At 43.7% G+C, this 16817-nt stretch overlaps 1 protein-coding gene across 1 annotated transcript; it reads left to right on the top strand.

The window, feature by feature from the left end:
• Window positions 1–3254: 3254 nt before the first annotated feature.
• On the top strand, window positions 3255–6535 carry LOC119341711 (AUGMIN subunit 2-like). Its single transcript, XM_037613574.1, has 7 exons — window positions 3255–3502; window positions 3670–3889; window positions 4309–4419; window positions 5127–5231; window positions 5411–5479; window positions 5739–5852; window positions 6107–6535. The coding sequence occupies exons 2-7, from the start codon at window positions 3794–3796 to the stop codon at window positions 6404–6406; spliced, it is 795 nt and encodes a 264-aa protein (XP_037469471.1). The 5' UTR covers window positions 3255–3502; window positions 3670–3793; the 3' UTR covers window positions 6407–6535.
• Window positions 6536–16817: the final 10282 nt, after the last annotated feature.

Genomic DNA, 16817 nt, shown 5'->3' with positions numbered 1-16817 from the left:
CTCGCTGATCTGTGTCGGCTGAGCTGGGAGAGAGAGGGGGAGAGTGAGAGTGAGAGAGAGAGAGAGGGAGGGAGAGCGATCATGGCCCATGATGAAAGGCCCCCCTGCGATGAACAGCTGGAGTCGTATCAAATTTGCGGCGGCAGGGTGGGTGACCTGCGGCGAATTGACCGGCGGTAGGGTGGCGCCGTGTCGAAACGATGTGGGGATAGTTTGGCAGAGTTGTCTGCGGTTGTCATGCTAGTTGCTTACGAGTAGTTTCGTTAGGGAGAGAGACTGATGAAAGAATGAGCTGCAATGGCTGCAGCATAGTGGCTGGCCGTGGCCGAGCTGCGATCGGTTCACATGCAAGCGGGACAACTATAACAAAAACAAAGATTCTGGAGAACAATCCAACAACAAAAGCTTTTCTTATCAAAGATGGGAGCGTCTATTTTTCAGGTAACTGAAAAACACATTCATCCGTTACGTTTTATATGAGCCGTCCGATACTCATCCAACCTCCCTTTCTTCTTCCTCCTTCCGATCCCCTAGCCTACACCGCCCCATCCGCCAGCCTCCAACCCCCACGACCGCGCGCCGCGCTGCCCTCCCCCCAACCTTCCCCAATCATTGTTGCTAGTCGCCGCCCGGCCATCCCACTAAGCCCCCCGCACCACTGGAGGACTCTAGCGATCCCCTGCATCCCCTGCACCCCTAAGATGGATAATTGGGCTATTACTTCACCCTAAAATAGATGGTGGGGGTGGGGCTGCCTCTTCTCCGGCGAAGTCCGCCCAACGGGTAAGGAAGAAGGAGAAGGAAGGAAGAAGAAGAAGAAGAAAAGTGACCGATGCGAAAAAGAATTCCAGACACCTAAGAAATAGCAAATAAGATCAAAGATTGGAATAAAATAAGGACACGCTATGTCTCGCTTAAAGCGGAACATAGGGGCAGGCTCGCCTGAAGCAAACGCCAGACTAGGCCATCCCCGCGTGCGGGGCCACATGCCACAAGCCACATCTTCTTCCTTTTTTTTCATGCTCTTTCTCTCTGTTTTTTGCTTTTTTTTTTACTTTTGCTCATACTTTCAAATATTCTGAAATATATGTATTATAAAAACACTTTACCTTAAAAATGCTAATAAAGCATGAAAATTTTGCATAAAAAATGTTTCTCATATATACAAAAGATATACATTGTGTATGAAAAATTATGATCATGCATTTTAGAAATTGTTAATCAAGCATTTGAAAATATGTTAATCAAGTATTTGAAAAATATATTTCATGCATTTAAAAAATATATAATGTGTATAGAAAAATGTTTCTCATGTATAGAAAAAGTTACAAAAAATATACAATGTGTATGAAAAAATGTTGATCATGTATTTAAAAAAAGTAAAATATGTATAAAAAATGTTCCTCATGTATATGAAAATGTACAAGTGAGTATGGAAGAATTAGACATCAAAATCATATGCTTGAAAAAAATGATAATCATGTATTTTAAAATTGCATTCATAGTTTTAAAAAAATCAATTACCATCATAAAATGTTCAGCGTGTATTTGAGAAAATGTTGACCATTTATTCAAAAAAATATTCATAACATGTTTTTAAGAAAACAAAATGTACATCAAGTATTTGTGAAATGTACAACATGTATCGAAACAAATGTTTCACGTGTACACTAAAAATGTACACTGAGCACTGAAAAATTAGACATGTGTTGAAGAAAAACGAAAAATGATGAAACCGACAAAGAAAAATAAGTGAAACAAAGAAAACCAAAGCGTAACAAACAAAAAAAGCAGGGAAGAAACAAAAGAAAACTGAAGAAAAAACAAGAAAAAAGAAACCAGAGAAAAGCAGTGTAAAAAGGAAACAAAGAAAACAAGAAAACTGAGAAAGAAAGAAAAAAAACTGAAGAAAAAGAAAGAAAATAAAAAACTATAAAAACAAAGAAAATGGTGAAAAACAATGGAAAAGGAAGAAACCCGTGAAGAAACAAAAAATGGAAGAAAAAATGAAAAAGAAATGAAAAAAAGAACGCATCATACACACCTACCAGCGAGCAAGCGCTAAGAATGGGTTAACCCAGTACAATACAACACTCGGAAAAGCTTGGGCGAGACATAAGCTACTTCCTCTATAAGCGAGATATAAGGTTTGCTGTAGAGTAATTATTAACCCATTGAGTGTGAGGAGCGCCAAGGCCGAGGATGCCACTACTTCAAATGTTGGGCCTTCCTGGCCCAGTATTCTGACAGACGTGTGGGTGAATAAACACAACAACTCGCCATTTTCTCTCGATCATCCTGGTCTCCAACACTAGGGTTAATTGCTACTTGAACTAGTGCTGACAATATGGTATTCAGAGCCTACGGTTCTCGCGCTTCCAGTGCATAGCTACTTCACACGACACAAGACCAGGTGTTGCACGACGACCACGGAGGAGCTATCAACTGAAGGGCGCCGGATCTACGACCTCCTCAAGGGCGGGTTGGATGAAGACATCAACCGCAAGCTAGTGGATCAACGCACCAAGACACTCAAGGGGCTACGAGGATGTTTGTGAAAATTTTGCAAAGCTCGGTAGCCTCTTCACCAAGCTCGATGGCGTGCGGGACGACCTCCAGTTTTTCTTAGGATTTAGACCCCAAAAAATTAAAAAATGTGTTTTATTTTTTTAACCTTCCACGAGAGGCATGGATTTGCTTCCGCGAGAGGTTCGGCTATGCCTCTCGCAAAGGGAAAAACGCGTGCCTCTTCGGAAAGAAAAAAAATGCCTCCAGGCTCGTTTTTTTGTCTGTTTTTTTCGTGAAAAAATGTTTGTCGAAATCTATCAATATGTGATCTAGTTTTAAATATCTCGACGCGAGTGGCCCAACGATGAATACGGTTCGATATTTGGACGCACGGTTTAATAGATAAAATGTATTGAATAAACGAATCTATGAAAAAAGAAAAACTCCTAGGTTGCGATAAATGGAGCACATGTAGCGCGCCACTTATCACAACTTAGCATGGTAAGAGCGATCTTTTAGAAGAAATACTCTTCAATTTCAGGGTATTCATGAGAATTCCCTGAAATACCAAAAAATCTGCCCCCCATAATGTTTATTCGTTGATCTTTTGGCCCACGTACTAAGTCCAGCCCTCCCCTCAAAAAAAAAAAAAGTCCAGCCCAAACTGCGGGCACGTAGCCACGCACCAAACCAGACTCGAAAAAACCAGACTCGACCGACTGGTTGTCTGGAGCGAGAGAGTATCTTCCCTCCCCCGATTCCAAATCAATCCCCATTCCCCAGCCTAGCTGAAGGCGGCGGCAGCAAGCGATTCCAGGCCCGGCTCCGGCGGCCGGCTCTCCCTCGGTCCCTCTCCTCCGGCCGGACCTCTCGGCCTCTCTCTCTCCTGCCCTCGGCCTCCGGCACTCCCCTCCGCGCATCCGGCCCTCTCGGCTTCTCCTCCGCCTCCGGCCTCCCCGGCTCCCCCTGCAGACGCCCAGCGCCCTCCACCAAGGTATTCATCCTCTGTTTGCTTTTAACATGAACCTGAACTACTTGCCATGTGATTCATTTGCTGCTTATGATCACAAATGGTTGCTAGACTGATTGTAAATTGATGGACATTGAACTACTCCTACTTCTCTTGATCATTGTCACTGATTGTAAATTGTCCAATTTCAGTCAGTAGTGGGTGGAAGTGAAGTGGAGCGCTGAGCAGTAATCGGACATTTGGAGGCAAAAAAGCTCAACCGGCCGGCGAGGCGAAATCTTGACGCCCACCAACTCCCAACAACCGGTCGAGGCCATGGCGGCGGCGCAGAAGCCGGCGAAGCGGCTCGGCGGCATGGCAGAGGCTCTCGCCATCGCCGGGGACCTCGGCTTCCCGGCCCCTCCCGCGCAGGTTACCCCCACCCCTTCGCTGCGCCCTGTCGATTTACTTCTGTCCCCCCCAAATCCTTCTCCTCTCAATTTCGTGCCTTCCGCGCCATTTCGCGAGATCTGAATCTCTCGGTCGAATTCTTGTTCCTTTCAGGTAATTGTAGGGTTCCGTTCCGTTCCTTGTTTATTGCCGTCGGGGATTGTGAAATGTAGGTTTCGAACGAGTGCAGCCCCCGAATTAGTACCCTATTACTCTGTTATAAGTTGTAACCCATCTAAAATTACTCTGTTTTTGTTATGATGTCTAGCTTCATGAAATTTACAGTGCTCTATGTCACTAAAAGCGATGGTGATGAAATGATTGTTCTTTTTATTTCGCAGAATATGGTCATGTGTGCTTCTTAAGTCTTTACGCTTCTTTGTTGTCACTTGCCATTGCAGGAAGATCAGAACACCTCGGACAAAAGTGATGACCTGGTGCGGGTGTTAAGGGAGCTGACGGTCGTGCAGCGGAACATTGCCAATTTGCAAGTTGAGCTACAAGGCAGAAAGGTAATGGACTGACGACCAGTTGCTACTGTTTGTATGTTTACACCAATTCTTTGCCATGCCAATACTTATGCAGTTTTAGTTTGTTGATTACCTTTCCCGATCCCTTACTACACGATATTACTTTGACTTCAGATCAACGCTTTCGTATTTCATCAATTTGTTTTGCTCTTGTGAATATCCTTTTCGTTCTGTTACTGACTTACTGTGGTGGCGAAACCATGAAATTCCCATGAGGTTATTCATGTTCTTGGTAGAAATGAGAACATCATGGATAATTAGAGCATATTGGAGATACATTTGCTTCTATCTATATGTCCACTTTGACTATTATGGTGAATATGTCTTTGCTATCAAAGCATATTAATAACATTGATCATTTTTTCTTCTCAAGTGAAAAGAATAATCTTATATTTGTCTACGAATCTGATACGTGCTCACACTTGCTGTACCTAGGTTTTTATGCTTGAAAAATGAATTGCAATGTCCAAGCCTCTCTAAATGTGCAAGGTTAAAGCATTTAACTGGTGATGTATAGAACTTAAACTATTAAATGTGATCACAAGCAGAATAACAAGCGTCCAATTTATATTTCACTTGTAAACTTTGCTATATATCATCTCCAAATGCTGGTGTATTCAGTTTTCTGGGCTTTTGATTGGTGTCAGTTATCTTCGTTGATCATATTGATGAACTTCTGTTTATCGCAGGATGATAAAAACATTGCTCATTTGACTCATGTTAGTGAAATGGAGAAGAAGTGTGAATCGTTGGCCAGAATTACTGCTATTTTGAAAGATGTTATTCAAAACAAGGTACTGGAAGTCAGAAGTCACTAAATTTTTTTTACTTGCTTTCTTTGTTTCTTGGGACCACCTGTTACTCAGGTTATTGCGTGAAGAAAGTTCTGCCTGTGCTGTTGGCTGCTCCATATACCATATAGATCAACTAATTACAAGATCTGGATATCAAAATAACAACCCTTTTCTATCAGGACCGCATTATTGCCCGTCTGCAGCAACCTTACTCGCTTGACTGCATTCCTGTTGAAGCTGAATACCAGGTTGGGTTCTCGATCATTTTGGTTTCAGATTTTTATAGAAAATATATTATTCATTCATTCATGAACTTACACATGCGAACTGAAAATGGTGTATCAAGTAGCAACCTACATCCAGTTTTCTGATTCTTGGCATTCGTTACAATGTATTGATGTGGAGGAGAATCTTAGGTGCACCTGTTTAGGTGATTTCTTTACAAAGGACTGTGGTTTCTTGAGCGAAGCGCAATTTTTCCTACTAACTGTACTTGCTTCTCCTCAGAAACAATTCTCGGAGCTACTTCTGAAAGCGGCAAGTGATTATGGGGCATTGACAGCATCAGTTGGAGATTTCCAGTGGAGTCAAAACTTCAGAGAGTCGCCTGCTGTATGGGGTGTAAGTTGAAAATACTCCTTCTGGTAATTAAATTAGGAGTCGTAGTGAATTTATCCCCTGCAAAACACCTTCCACTGCAGATGCAAATATTATTTCTACCACTGCCAAATCTAGAGATGACAAATGATTTATCATGTCAGTATAGAATGATTTTGTGCATTCTGATCGCATTTTCTTATGGCAGCTCTTTCTTGTCTACGAGTATACCAAGTCAGATAAGGAAATATTAATGGCTATCTTTTATCTCTGTGAAGGAAATGCTACGACCGATACCTGCTGCGCTTGCATCCTGCACCCGGTTCTTCGAGGCCATGTCTGCGATGAGGGAATCCTTTTCTACTCTTCAAACACTACGCGTTGGTCATTCTTCTCTGTCAATGACCCCAGGTGGCTCCATTGATGATTTGAAGTTCTTGACGCCTCCTCAGAGGAGAGAGGGCTCGATGCTCAATACCTGGAAGCAAGTGGACGACGCAAACCCTGAAAGTGATGAACTCGACAATATCAACCAGAGGAGGCTGTCATGGCCATCCTCCATTAACAGGGACCTGTAGATCACAGCTCACCAAGCTTGTATAAAAAATAGGATCGCCGAGGCTTGTCTTCAATTTTATTGTGTTTGGTTTCTTCTGGTCGCCGGCAAGAGCTATTATGAAATATCAGAACTAAGTAAATTACCAGTAGGCTTTCCACAGATAGATTGCACTTCATCTTGCTCATATGTTTTAGATCCATGAGGATGAAAATACACGAATAAAACAAGATAACCATTATCCAGAAATGAAGTCTAACCAAAAGCAACATCATGCTCATATCTTCAACACAAAAATCGTTACATGTCGATGTCGCTAGTACCACTCCTTCCCCCCAAGTGTGTGATGCTCCATTGCATCCTAGATGCCAAGATCTTCGCCCGCGTCATCTTCCAAAAGGATCTTACCTTTTAATATATCTCATTTGGATGCCTCTTTAATCAGTTGATTCTCCTTGGCGCCATATCTTGCCTCAACTGGTTCTCGTCGAGAAGAAATACACACTTATCTGTGTCGTCCTTGTGCTTCTCATTCTCTTCTCCTGCCACATCGTCATCTTCTCTTGTTGCTTCTCTTGTTGACACCTCCTTTGCATTGGATCGACTCATCAATCTTGTCTTCCATTGTCGCGATCTCTCCATCTCTCTTGAGCTTCTTCTTCACCATCTTCCTCCCATCGGGCCGCCCCTTGATAGACACCAAAGTAGGACTCCTTGTTTCCTTTTATCTTCATCAAAATCTTCATCCCATCATTCCTCTTCCTCCACTTCTCATAGTTTTGGAGAAATGCCCAACAATGGTGCAAGGCAAATGGCTTACTTTTTGACTAATGTTTTTGCTTGTATATCTCTTGAGTGAACTTTTCCTACAACATACAACTACAAGGTGGTTTCGTGAGCAAAGATAATTGAAATTTATTCTAAACATGCAGTGGACAAAGATGACAAAATCACTCACATAGTAAGTGTGTTCACTTGCTCCGAACAACCCACCCACCGATTGCAACACTCAAGGATCACACTCCTACAGTTTTGTGAGTGACTTGAGTGATCGACCGGATGGTGTCTTCACATTTTGATGGTAGTGTTCATCGATGCACTTATAATACTTTGCACAAAATTGACCATCCCCGGTGACCGCATGAAGTATGACACTCTCCCACACCAAAACCACATGAAAACTACCACTACAACCACGCGTGTTCACAGAAAAACAAAAACAAAGGTAAATAATAAAATAAGATCCTAGAGGAAAAAAGAAAAAATAGTTGGAGAGGAATCATGGCTTTTGTGCGCTCACATTGCATTTTACAAAAGATGATCTTTTGTTGGCAGCAAAATTGTCTAGAAACGAACATTCATGAATAGTAATGCCCTTACTGCAAACAACACAATCGCCACAACTAGATGTCACATCAGGACCGGAAGAAGTAGAGACACGAGGCGCTAGCTCGTCCGCCCTCGAAGCGGGATTGCATTGTCTTTACAAGGTATCCACTACCATCCATCTAGACAGAGAGGACGTCACCGCCGTTGTTGGGGAACGTATTAATTTCAAAAAAAATTCTACGCACATGCAAGATCATGGTGATGCATAGCAACGAGAGGGGAGAGTGTCGTCCACGTACCCTCGTAGACCGTAAGCGGAAGCGTTAAGACAACGTGGTTGATGTAGTCGTACGTCTTCACGATCGACCAATCCTAGTACCGAACGTACGGCACCTCCGCGATCTGCACACGTTCAGTTCGGTGACGTCCCACGAACTCACGATCCAGTAGAGCTTCGAGGGAGAGTTCCGTCAGCACGACGGCGTGACGATGGCGTTGATGAAGTTACCGACGCAGGGCTTCGCCTAAGCACCGCTACGATATGACCGAGGTGGATTATGGTGGAGGGGGCACCGCACACGGCTAAAGATCAATGATCAACTTATGTCTCTATGGGGTGCCCCCTCGCCACGTATATAAAGGAGTGGAGGAGGGGGAGAGCCGGCCCTCAACTATGGCGCGCCCTGGGGAGTCCTACTCCCACCGGGAGTAGGATTCCCCCCTTCCAAGTAGTAGGAGTAGGAGAGAAGGAAAGGGAAGAGAGAAGAGAAGGAAGGAGGGGGCGCCGCCCCTCCCCCTAGTCCAATTCGGACTAGGCCTTTGGGGGGCGCGCGGCCTGCCCTAGGCAGCCCCTTTATCTTTCCCGTATGGCCCAATAAGGCTCAATACTTCTCCTGGCGAATTCCCGTAACTCTCCGGTACTCCGATAAATACCCGAACCACTCAGAACCTTTCTGATGTCCAAATATAGCCTTCCAATATATCGATCTTTACGGCTCGACCATTTCAAGACTCCTCGTCATGTCCCCGAACTCATCCGGGGCTCCAAACAAACTTCGGTCATCAAATCATATAACTCATAATACAAATCGTCACAGAACGTTAAGCGTGCGGACACTACGGGTTCGAGAACTATGTAGACATGACCGAGACTCATTTCCAGTCAATAACCAATAGTGGAACCTGGATGCTCATATTGGCTCCTACATATTCTACGAAGATCTTTATCGGTCAAACCGCATAACAGCATACGTTGTTTCCTTTGTCATCGGTATGTTACTTGCCCGAGATTTGATCGTCGGTATCTCAATACCTAGTTCAATCTTGTTACCAGCAAGTCTCTTTGCTCGTTCCGTAATGCATCATCCCGCAACTAACTCATTAGTCACATTGATTGCAAGGCTTATAGTGATGTGCATTACCGAGAGGGCCCAGAGATACCTCTCTGACAATCGGAGTGACAAATCCTAATCTCAATCTATGCCAACTCAACAAGTACCATCGGAGACACCTGTAGAGCACCTTTATAATCACCTAGTTACGTTGTGACGTTTGATAGCACACAAAATGTTCCTCTGGTATTCGGGAGTTGCATAATCTCATAGTCATAGGAACATGTATAAGTCATGAAGAAAGCAATAGCAATATACTAAACGATCAAGTGCTAAGCTAACGGAATGGGTCAAGTCAATCACATCATTCTCCAATAATGTGACCCCATTAATCAAATGACAACTCATGTCTATGGCTAGAAACATAACCATCTTTGATTCAACGAGCTAGTCAAGTAGAGGCATACTAGTGACACTCTGTTTGTCTATGTATTCACACATGTACTAAGTTTCTGGTTAATACAATTCTAGCATGAATAATAAACATTTATCATGAATTAAGGAAATAAATAATAATTTATTATTGCCTCTAGGGCATATTTCCTTCAGTCTCTCACTTGCACTAGAGTCAATAATCTAGTTCACATAACCATGTGATTTAACACAAATATTCACATATGTATGTGATTAACACCCATAGCTCACATCGTCATGTGACCAACTCCCAAAGGATTTACTAGAGTCAATAACTAGTTCACATCGCTATGTGTTAACACCCAAAGAGTACTAAGGTGTGATAATGTTTTGCTTGTGAGAGAAGTTTAGTCAACGGGTCTGTCACATTGAGAGCCGTATGTATTTTGCAAATATTCTATGTCTACAATGCTCTGCACGGAGCTACTCTAGCTAATTGCTCCCACTTTCAATATGTATCTAGATCGAGACTCAGAATCATCTAGATTGGTGTCAAAGCTTGCATCAACATAACTCTTTACGATGAACTCTTTGTCACCTCCATAACCGAGAAATATTTCCTTATTCTACTAAGGATAATTTTGACTGATGTCCAGCGATCTACTCCTAGATCACTATTGTACTCCAACTTCGGGCATGGTATACAATAGGTCTGGTACATAGCATGGCATACTTCATAGAACCTATGGCTGAGGCATAGGGAATGACTTTTCATTCTCTTTCTATTTTCTGCCGTGGTCGGGTTTTGAGTCTTACTCAACTTCACACCTAGCAACATAGGTAAGAACTCCTTCTTTGACTGTTCCATTTTGAACTACTTCAAAATCTTGTCAAGGTATGTACTCATTGAAAAAACTTATCAAGTGTCTTGATCTATCTCTATAGATCTTGATGCTCAATGTGTAAGCAGCTTCACCGAGGTCTTCTTTCAAAAACTCCTTTCAAACACTCCTTTATGCTTTCCAGAAAATTCTACATTATTTCCGATCAACAATATGTCATTACGTATACTTATCAGAAATGCTGTAGTGCTCCCACTCACTTTCTTGTAAATACAGGCTTCACCATAAGTCTGTATAAAAACTATATGCTTTGATCAACTCATCAAAGCGTATATTCCAACTCCGAGATGCTTGCACCAGTCCATAGATGCATTGCTGGAGCTTGCACATTTTGTTAGCACCTTTAGGATTGACAAAACCTTCTGGTTGCATCATATACAACTCTTCTTTAAGAAATCCATTAAGGAATGTAGTTTTGACATCCATTTGCCAGATTTCATAAAATGTAGCAATTTACTAACATGATCCAGACAGACTTAAGCATCGCTACGAGTGAGAAAATCTCATCGTAGTCAACACCTTGAACTTTGTCAAAAACCTTTTTTGACAAGTCTAGCTTTGTAGATAGTAACAATACTATCAGCGTCCGTCTTCCTCTTGAAGATCCATTTATTTTCTATGGCCTACCGATCATCGGGCAAGTCCACCAAAGTCCACACTTTGTTCTCATACATGGATCCCATCTCAGATTTCATGGCCTCAAGCCATTTTGTGGAATCTGGGCTCATCATCGCTTCCTCATAGTTCGTAGGTTTATCATGGTCTAGTAACATGACTTCCAGAATAGGATTACCGTACCACTTTGGTGCGGGCCGTACTCTAGAAGACCTACGAGGTTCTGTAGTAACTTGATCTGAAGTTTCATGATCATCATCATTAGCTTCCTCACTAATTGGTGTAGGAATCACTAGAACTGATTTCTGTGATGAACTACTTTCCAATAAGGGAGAAGGTACAATTACCTCATCAATTTCTACTTTCCTCCCACTCACTTCTTTCGAGAGAAATTCCTTCTCTAGAAAGGATCCATTCTTAGCAACAAAGATTTTGCCTTCGGATCTGTGATAGAAGGTGCACCCAACAGTTTCCTTTGGGTATCCTATGAAGACGCACTTCTATTATTTGGGTTTGAGCTTATAAGGTTGAAAAACGTTTTCACATAAGCATCGCAGCACCAAATTTTAAGAAATGACAACTTTGGTTTCTTGCCAAACCATAGTTTATAAGGCGTCGTCTCAACGGATCTTGATGGTGCCTTTTTTAAAGTGAATGCAGCTGTCTCTAATGTATAGCCCCAAACCGTTATTGGTAAATCGGTAAGAGACATCATAGATCGCACCATATCCAATAAAGTGCAATTACGATGTTCGGACACACCATAACACTGTGGTGTTCCAGGTGGCGTGAGCTGTGAAACTATTCCACATTGTTTTATATGAAGGCCAAACTCGTAACTCAAATATTCTCCTCTACGATCATATCGTAGAAACTTTATTTTCTTGTTACAATGATTCTCCACTTCACTCGGAAATTCTTTGAACTTTTTAAATGTTTCAGACTTATGTTTCATTAAGTAGATATACTCATATCCGCTCAAATCATCTTGTGAAGGTCAGAAAATAACGATACCCGCCACGAGCATCAACACTCATTGGACCACATACATCGGTATGTATTATTTCTAATAAGTCACTGGCTCATTCCATTGTTCCGGAGAACGAAGTTTTAGTCATCTTGCCCATAAGGCACGATTCGCAAGCATCAAATGATTCATAATCAAGTGATTGCAAAAGTCCATCTTTATGGAGTTTCTTCATGCGCTTTACACCAATATGACCCAAATGGCAGTGCCACAAATAAGTTGCACTATCATTATCAACTTTGTATCTTTTGGCATCAATATTATGAATATGTGTATTACCACGATCAAGATCCAACAAACTATTTTCATTGGGTGTATGACCATCGAAGGTTTTATTCATATAAACAGAACAAAAATTATTCTCTGACTTTAAATGAATAACCATATTGCAATAAACATGATCAAATCATATTCATGCTCAATGCAAACGCTAAATAACATTTATTTAGGTTCAACACTAATCCCAAAAGTATAGGGAGTGTGCGATGATGATCATATCAATCTTGGAACCACTTCCAACACACATCGTTACTACACCCTTAACTAGTCTCTGTTTATTTTGTAACTCCTGTTTCGAATTACTAATCTTAGCAACCGATCAAGTATCAAATACCCAGGGGCTACTATAAACACTAGTAAGGTACACATCAATAACCTGTCTATCAAATATACCCTTGTTCACTTTGCCATCCTTCTTGTCCACCAAATATTCAGGCTTTGGTCCAGCTTTGGGCTTCTTCACGGGAGTGAAAACTTGCTTGCCATTCTACTTGAAGTTCCCTTTCTTTTCCTTTGCCCTTTTCTTGAAACTAGTGGTCTTATCAATCATCAACACTTGATGCTCTTTTCTTGATTTCTACCTTCGTCGATTTCAGCATCACGAAGAGCTCGGGAATCGTTTTCATCATCCCTTGCATACTATAGTTCATCACAAAGTTCTAGTAACTAGGTGATGGTGACTAGAGAACTCTGTCAATCACTATCTTATTTGGAAGATTAACTCCCACTTGATTCAAGCGATCATACTGATACGTCTCCAACGTATCTATAATTTATGAAGCATTCGTGCTATTTTATTATCTGTTTTGAATGATTACGGGCTTTATTATACACTTTTATATTACTTTTGGGACTAACCTATTAACCGGAGGCCCAGCCCATATTGTTGTTTTATTGCCTGTTTCAGTATTTCGAAGAAAAGGAATATCAAATGGAGTCCAAATGGAATGAAACCTTCGGCAGCGTGATTTTTGGAAAGATTACGATCCAGGAGACTTGGAGTGCAAGCCAGGGGGTCATCAAGGAAGCCACGAGACAGGGGGGCGCGCCCACCCCCCTTGGCGCGCCCTACCCTCTCGTGGGCCCCTCGAGGCTCCCCCGACCGACTTCTTTCGCCTATATATTCCCTCGTACCCTAAAAACATCGAATGTCAAGATAGATCGGGAGTTCCGCCGCCGCAAGCCTCTGTAGCCACCAGAAACCTCTTGGGAGACCTTCCCGGCACCCTGCCGGAGAGGGGGATCTCTTTGCCGAACTAGTGCACCTATACAATTTACCATTGTATTGGGTGTGTTGGGGACACAAGAGACTCTTTGCTATTTGGTTGCAGGGTTGTTTGAGAGACCATCTTCATCCTACGCCTCCTACGGATTGATAAACCTTAGGTCATCCACTTGAGGGAAATTTGCTACTATCCTACAAACCTGTGCACTTGCAGGCCCAACAACGTCTACAAGAAGAAGGTTGTGTAGTAGACATCACATACTACCCAGACAATCTGAGCACATGCTCATTGCTTGAGCTATTCTCCTCCATCTTTTAGCTATAGAACTTGTTGGAGACTTCATATCTCTCAACTCGGGTATTTGCTTGAAATATTAACTTCAACTCTTGGAACATCTCATATGGTCCATGACGTTCAAAATGTCTTTTGAAGTCCCCATTCTAAGCCGTAAAGCATGGTGCACTAAACTATCAAGTAGTCATCATTTTGAGCTAGCCAAACATTCATAACATCTGCATCTGCTCCTGCAATAGGTCTATCACCTAGCGGTGCATCAAGGACATAATTCTTCTGTGCAGCAATGAGGATAAACCTCAGATCACGGACATAGTCCACATCATTGCTACTATCATCTTTCAACTTAGTTTTCTCTAGGAACATATAAAAACATAGGGAAGCTATAACGCGAGCTATTGATCTACAACATAATTTGCAGAATACTATCAAAACTAAGTTCATGATAAATTAAAGTTCTATTAATCATATTACTTAAGAACTCCCACTTAGATAGACATCCCTCTAATCATCTAAGTGATCACGTGATCCAAATCAACTAAACCAGTTTCGATCATCACGTGAAATGGAGTAGCTTTAAATGATGAACATCACTATGTTGATCATATCTACTATATGATTCACGCTCGACCTTTCGGTCTCAGTGTTCCGAGGCCATATCTGCATATGCTAGGCTCGTCAAGTTTAACTCGAGTATTTCTGCATGTGCAAAACTGGCTTGCACCCGTTGTAGGTGAACGTTGAGCTTATCACACCCGATCATCATGTGGTGTCTCGGCACGACGAACTTTGGCAATGGTGCATACTCAGGGAGAACACTTATACCTTGAAATTTAGTGAGAGATCATCTTATAATGCTACCATTGTCGGTGTCAAAACCGGCGGATCTCGGGTAGGGGGTCCCGAACTATGCGTCTAGGCGGATGGTAACAGGAGACGAGGGACACGATGTTTTTACCCAGGTTCGGGCCCTCTTGATGGAGGTAAAACCCTACGTCCTGCTTGATTAATATTGATGATGTGGGTTACAAGAGTAGATCTACCACGAGATCAAGGAGGCTAAACCCTAGAAGCTAGCCTATGGTATGATTGTTGTTCGTCCTATGGACTAAAGCCATCCGGTTTATATAGACACCGGAGAGGGCTAGGGTTACACAGAGTCGGTTACAAAGGTAGGAGATCTACATATCCGTATCGCCAAGCTTGCCTTCCACGCCAAGGAAAGTCCCATCCGGACACGGAACAAAGTCTTCAATCTTGTATCTTCATAGTCTTGGAGTCCGGCCGATGATGGTAGTTCGGCTATCCGGACACCCCCTAGTCCGGGACTCCCTCAGTAGCCCCTGAACCAGGCTTCAATGACGACGAGTCTGGCGCGCATGTTGTCTTCGGCATTGCAAGGAGGGTTCCTCCTCCGAATAATTTATAAAAGATTGTGAACACCAGGATAGTGTCCGGCTCTGCAAAATAAATTCCACATACAACCGTAGAGAGAATAATATTACACAAGTTCAATCTGCTGACGTATTTTGTGGCGTAACGTCACACCACTACCAAGCCTTCAAATTGTTTTTATTGTTCCATCTCGGCGCGTTTAGCGAGGCGGTTTCCTTGGCACGTCTTGTCGAAGCAGAGATCGTGTTCCCCTTATTCCGGGGTTCCCATCAATACGGACGTGGGTAACCCAATCGCGCCATTGATTGCGGCGCTTGGGAGATAAGCGAGTTTTATCAGGCCGGTGGGGACGCATGTTTCCGTCCGCCCATATAAGGGGATAAAGATCCAACCTTTTTACCTGCGCCTTCTTCCTCCTTGGCTTATCCATCTCCGCGAACTCGAGCCCGCACATCTCACCTCAACCTTCTCCAAATATGTCCGGAGCGGGAGGCAAGTGGATGGCCTCCTCCATCACGGAGGGGCATATCCAGAAGCTGCGCAGCGCCGGGTACTTGTCCAGCGACATCGCGCATCGGCTCCCCGATGAGGGAGAGCTCATCCCCACCCCTAGGCCCCATGAGAGGGTAGTATTCCTTCCCCATTTCCTCCGCGGACTGGGCTTCCCACTTCATCCCTTTGTCCGGGGGCTCATGTTCTACTACGGCCTAGATTTCCATGATCTGGCCCCGAATTTTATCCTCAACATCTCGACGTTTATCGTCGTGTGCGAGGCCTTCCTCTGCATCCAGCCCCACTTCGGCTTGTGGCTCAAGACCTTCAGTGTCAAGCCGAAGGTTGTGAAGGGCAGCCAAGCGGAGTGCGGAGGCGCCATGGTGGGCAGGATGTCCCACGTTACGTGGCTAGAGGGTACTTTCGTGGAAACCATTAAGGGGTGGCAATCGGGGTGGTTCTACATCACCGAGCTGCGTGACCCTGATTGGGCAGCGACCCTCGAATTCAGATCCGGTATCCCTACACGGCTCACCTCCTGGAAAGTGAGTGGCCGGATCTGGGGGGATTCGGAGGAGCTGACCGGACTCCAAGCATGTATCCAGAAGCTGGTGGACAAGAAGCTCAAGCTTGTCGACGTAGTCCAGGTCATGCTCATCCGCCGGATTCTCCCGTGCCAACGACGGGGCTTCAACATGTGGGAGTTCGATCCGGCGCAGCACCAGACTTTGAATGGGCTCTTCGACACTACGTACGAAGAGGTCTAGAAGGTGCTGTTCAAGGGCGCCGAGGCTCCCGCATCCGCTACCGAAGATCGCGGATTCAGCTCGCAGCGTCCAGCTGACGAGGTAAGTGATATTGTCCTTTACGGGACGCTTGTTATTCATAGTTTGACTCTATGCAGGATCTAAACTCCCTTTCCTTTGACAGGACTGGTTGAAGAAGGCCGCACATGTTATCTGTCCGGCCCCATTGCCAGAGGACCCAGCTGACGCCTGCCTAACAGGGCTGCTGGCTCCGGCACCCCACGTGGTGCCCGAGAAGAAGGCCAAGAAGAAGGCCACGGGGACTCGGAGGAGTTCCCGTTTTCAGGTGCTATCGGATGATGAATCCGAGGCTGACTCCTCCC

Source organism: Triticum dicoccoides, chromosome 7B (genome assembly GCF_002162155.2).
Source record: "Triticum dicoccoides isolate Atlit2015 ecotype Zavitan chromosome 7B, WEW_v2.0, whole genome shotgun sequence".
Lineage (NCBI taxonomy): Eukaryota > Viridiplantae > Streptophyta > Magnoliopsida > Poales > Poaceae > Triticum > Triticum dicoccoides.
This window is presented reverse-complemented; position numbering and strand designations above follow the sequence as displayed.

What these genes read in the sequence shown, in the direction of transcription:
- LOC119341711 (XM_037613574.1), top strand. Translation starts at nt 3,794, where the DNA reads ATGGCGGCGGCGCAGAAGCCGGCGAAGCGGCTCGGCGGCATGGCAGAG. An exon ending in TTGAGCTACAAGGCAGAAAG is followed by an intron (nt 4,420 to 5,126) that starts GTAATGGACTGA and finishes TGTTTATCGCAG; the next exon opens with GATGATAAAAACATTGCTCA. An exon ending in AGTCGCCTGCTGTATGGGGT is followed by an intron (nt 5,853 to 6,106) that starts GTAAGTTGAAAA and finishes ATCTCTGTGAAG; the next exon opens with GAAATGCTACGACCGATACC.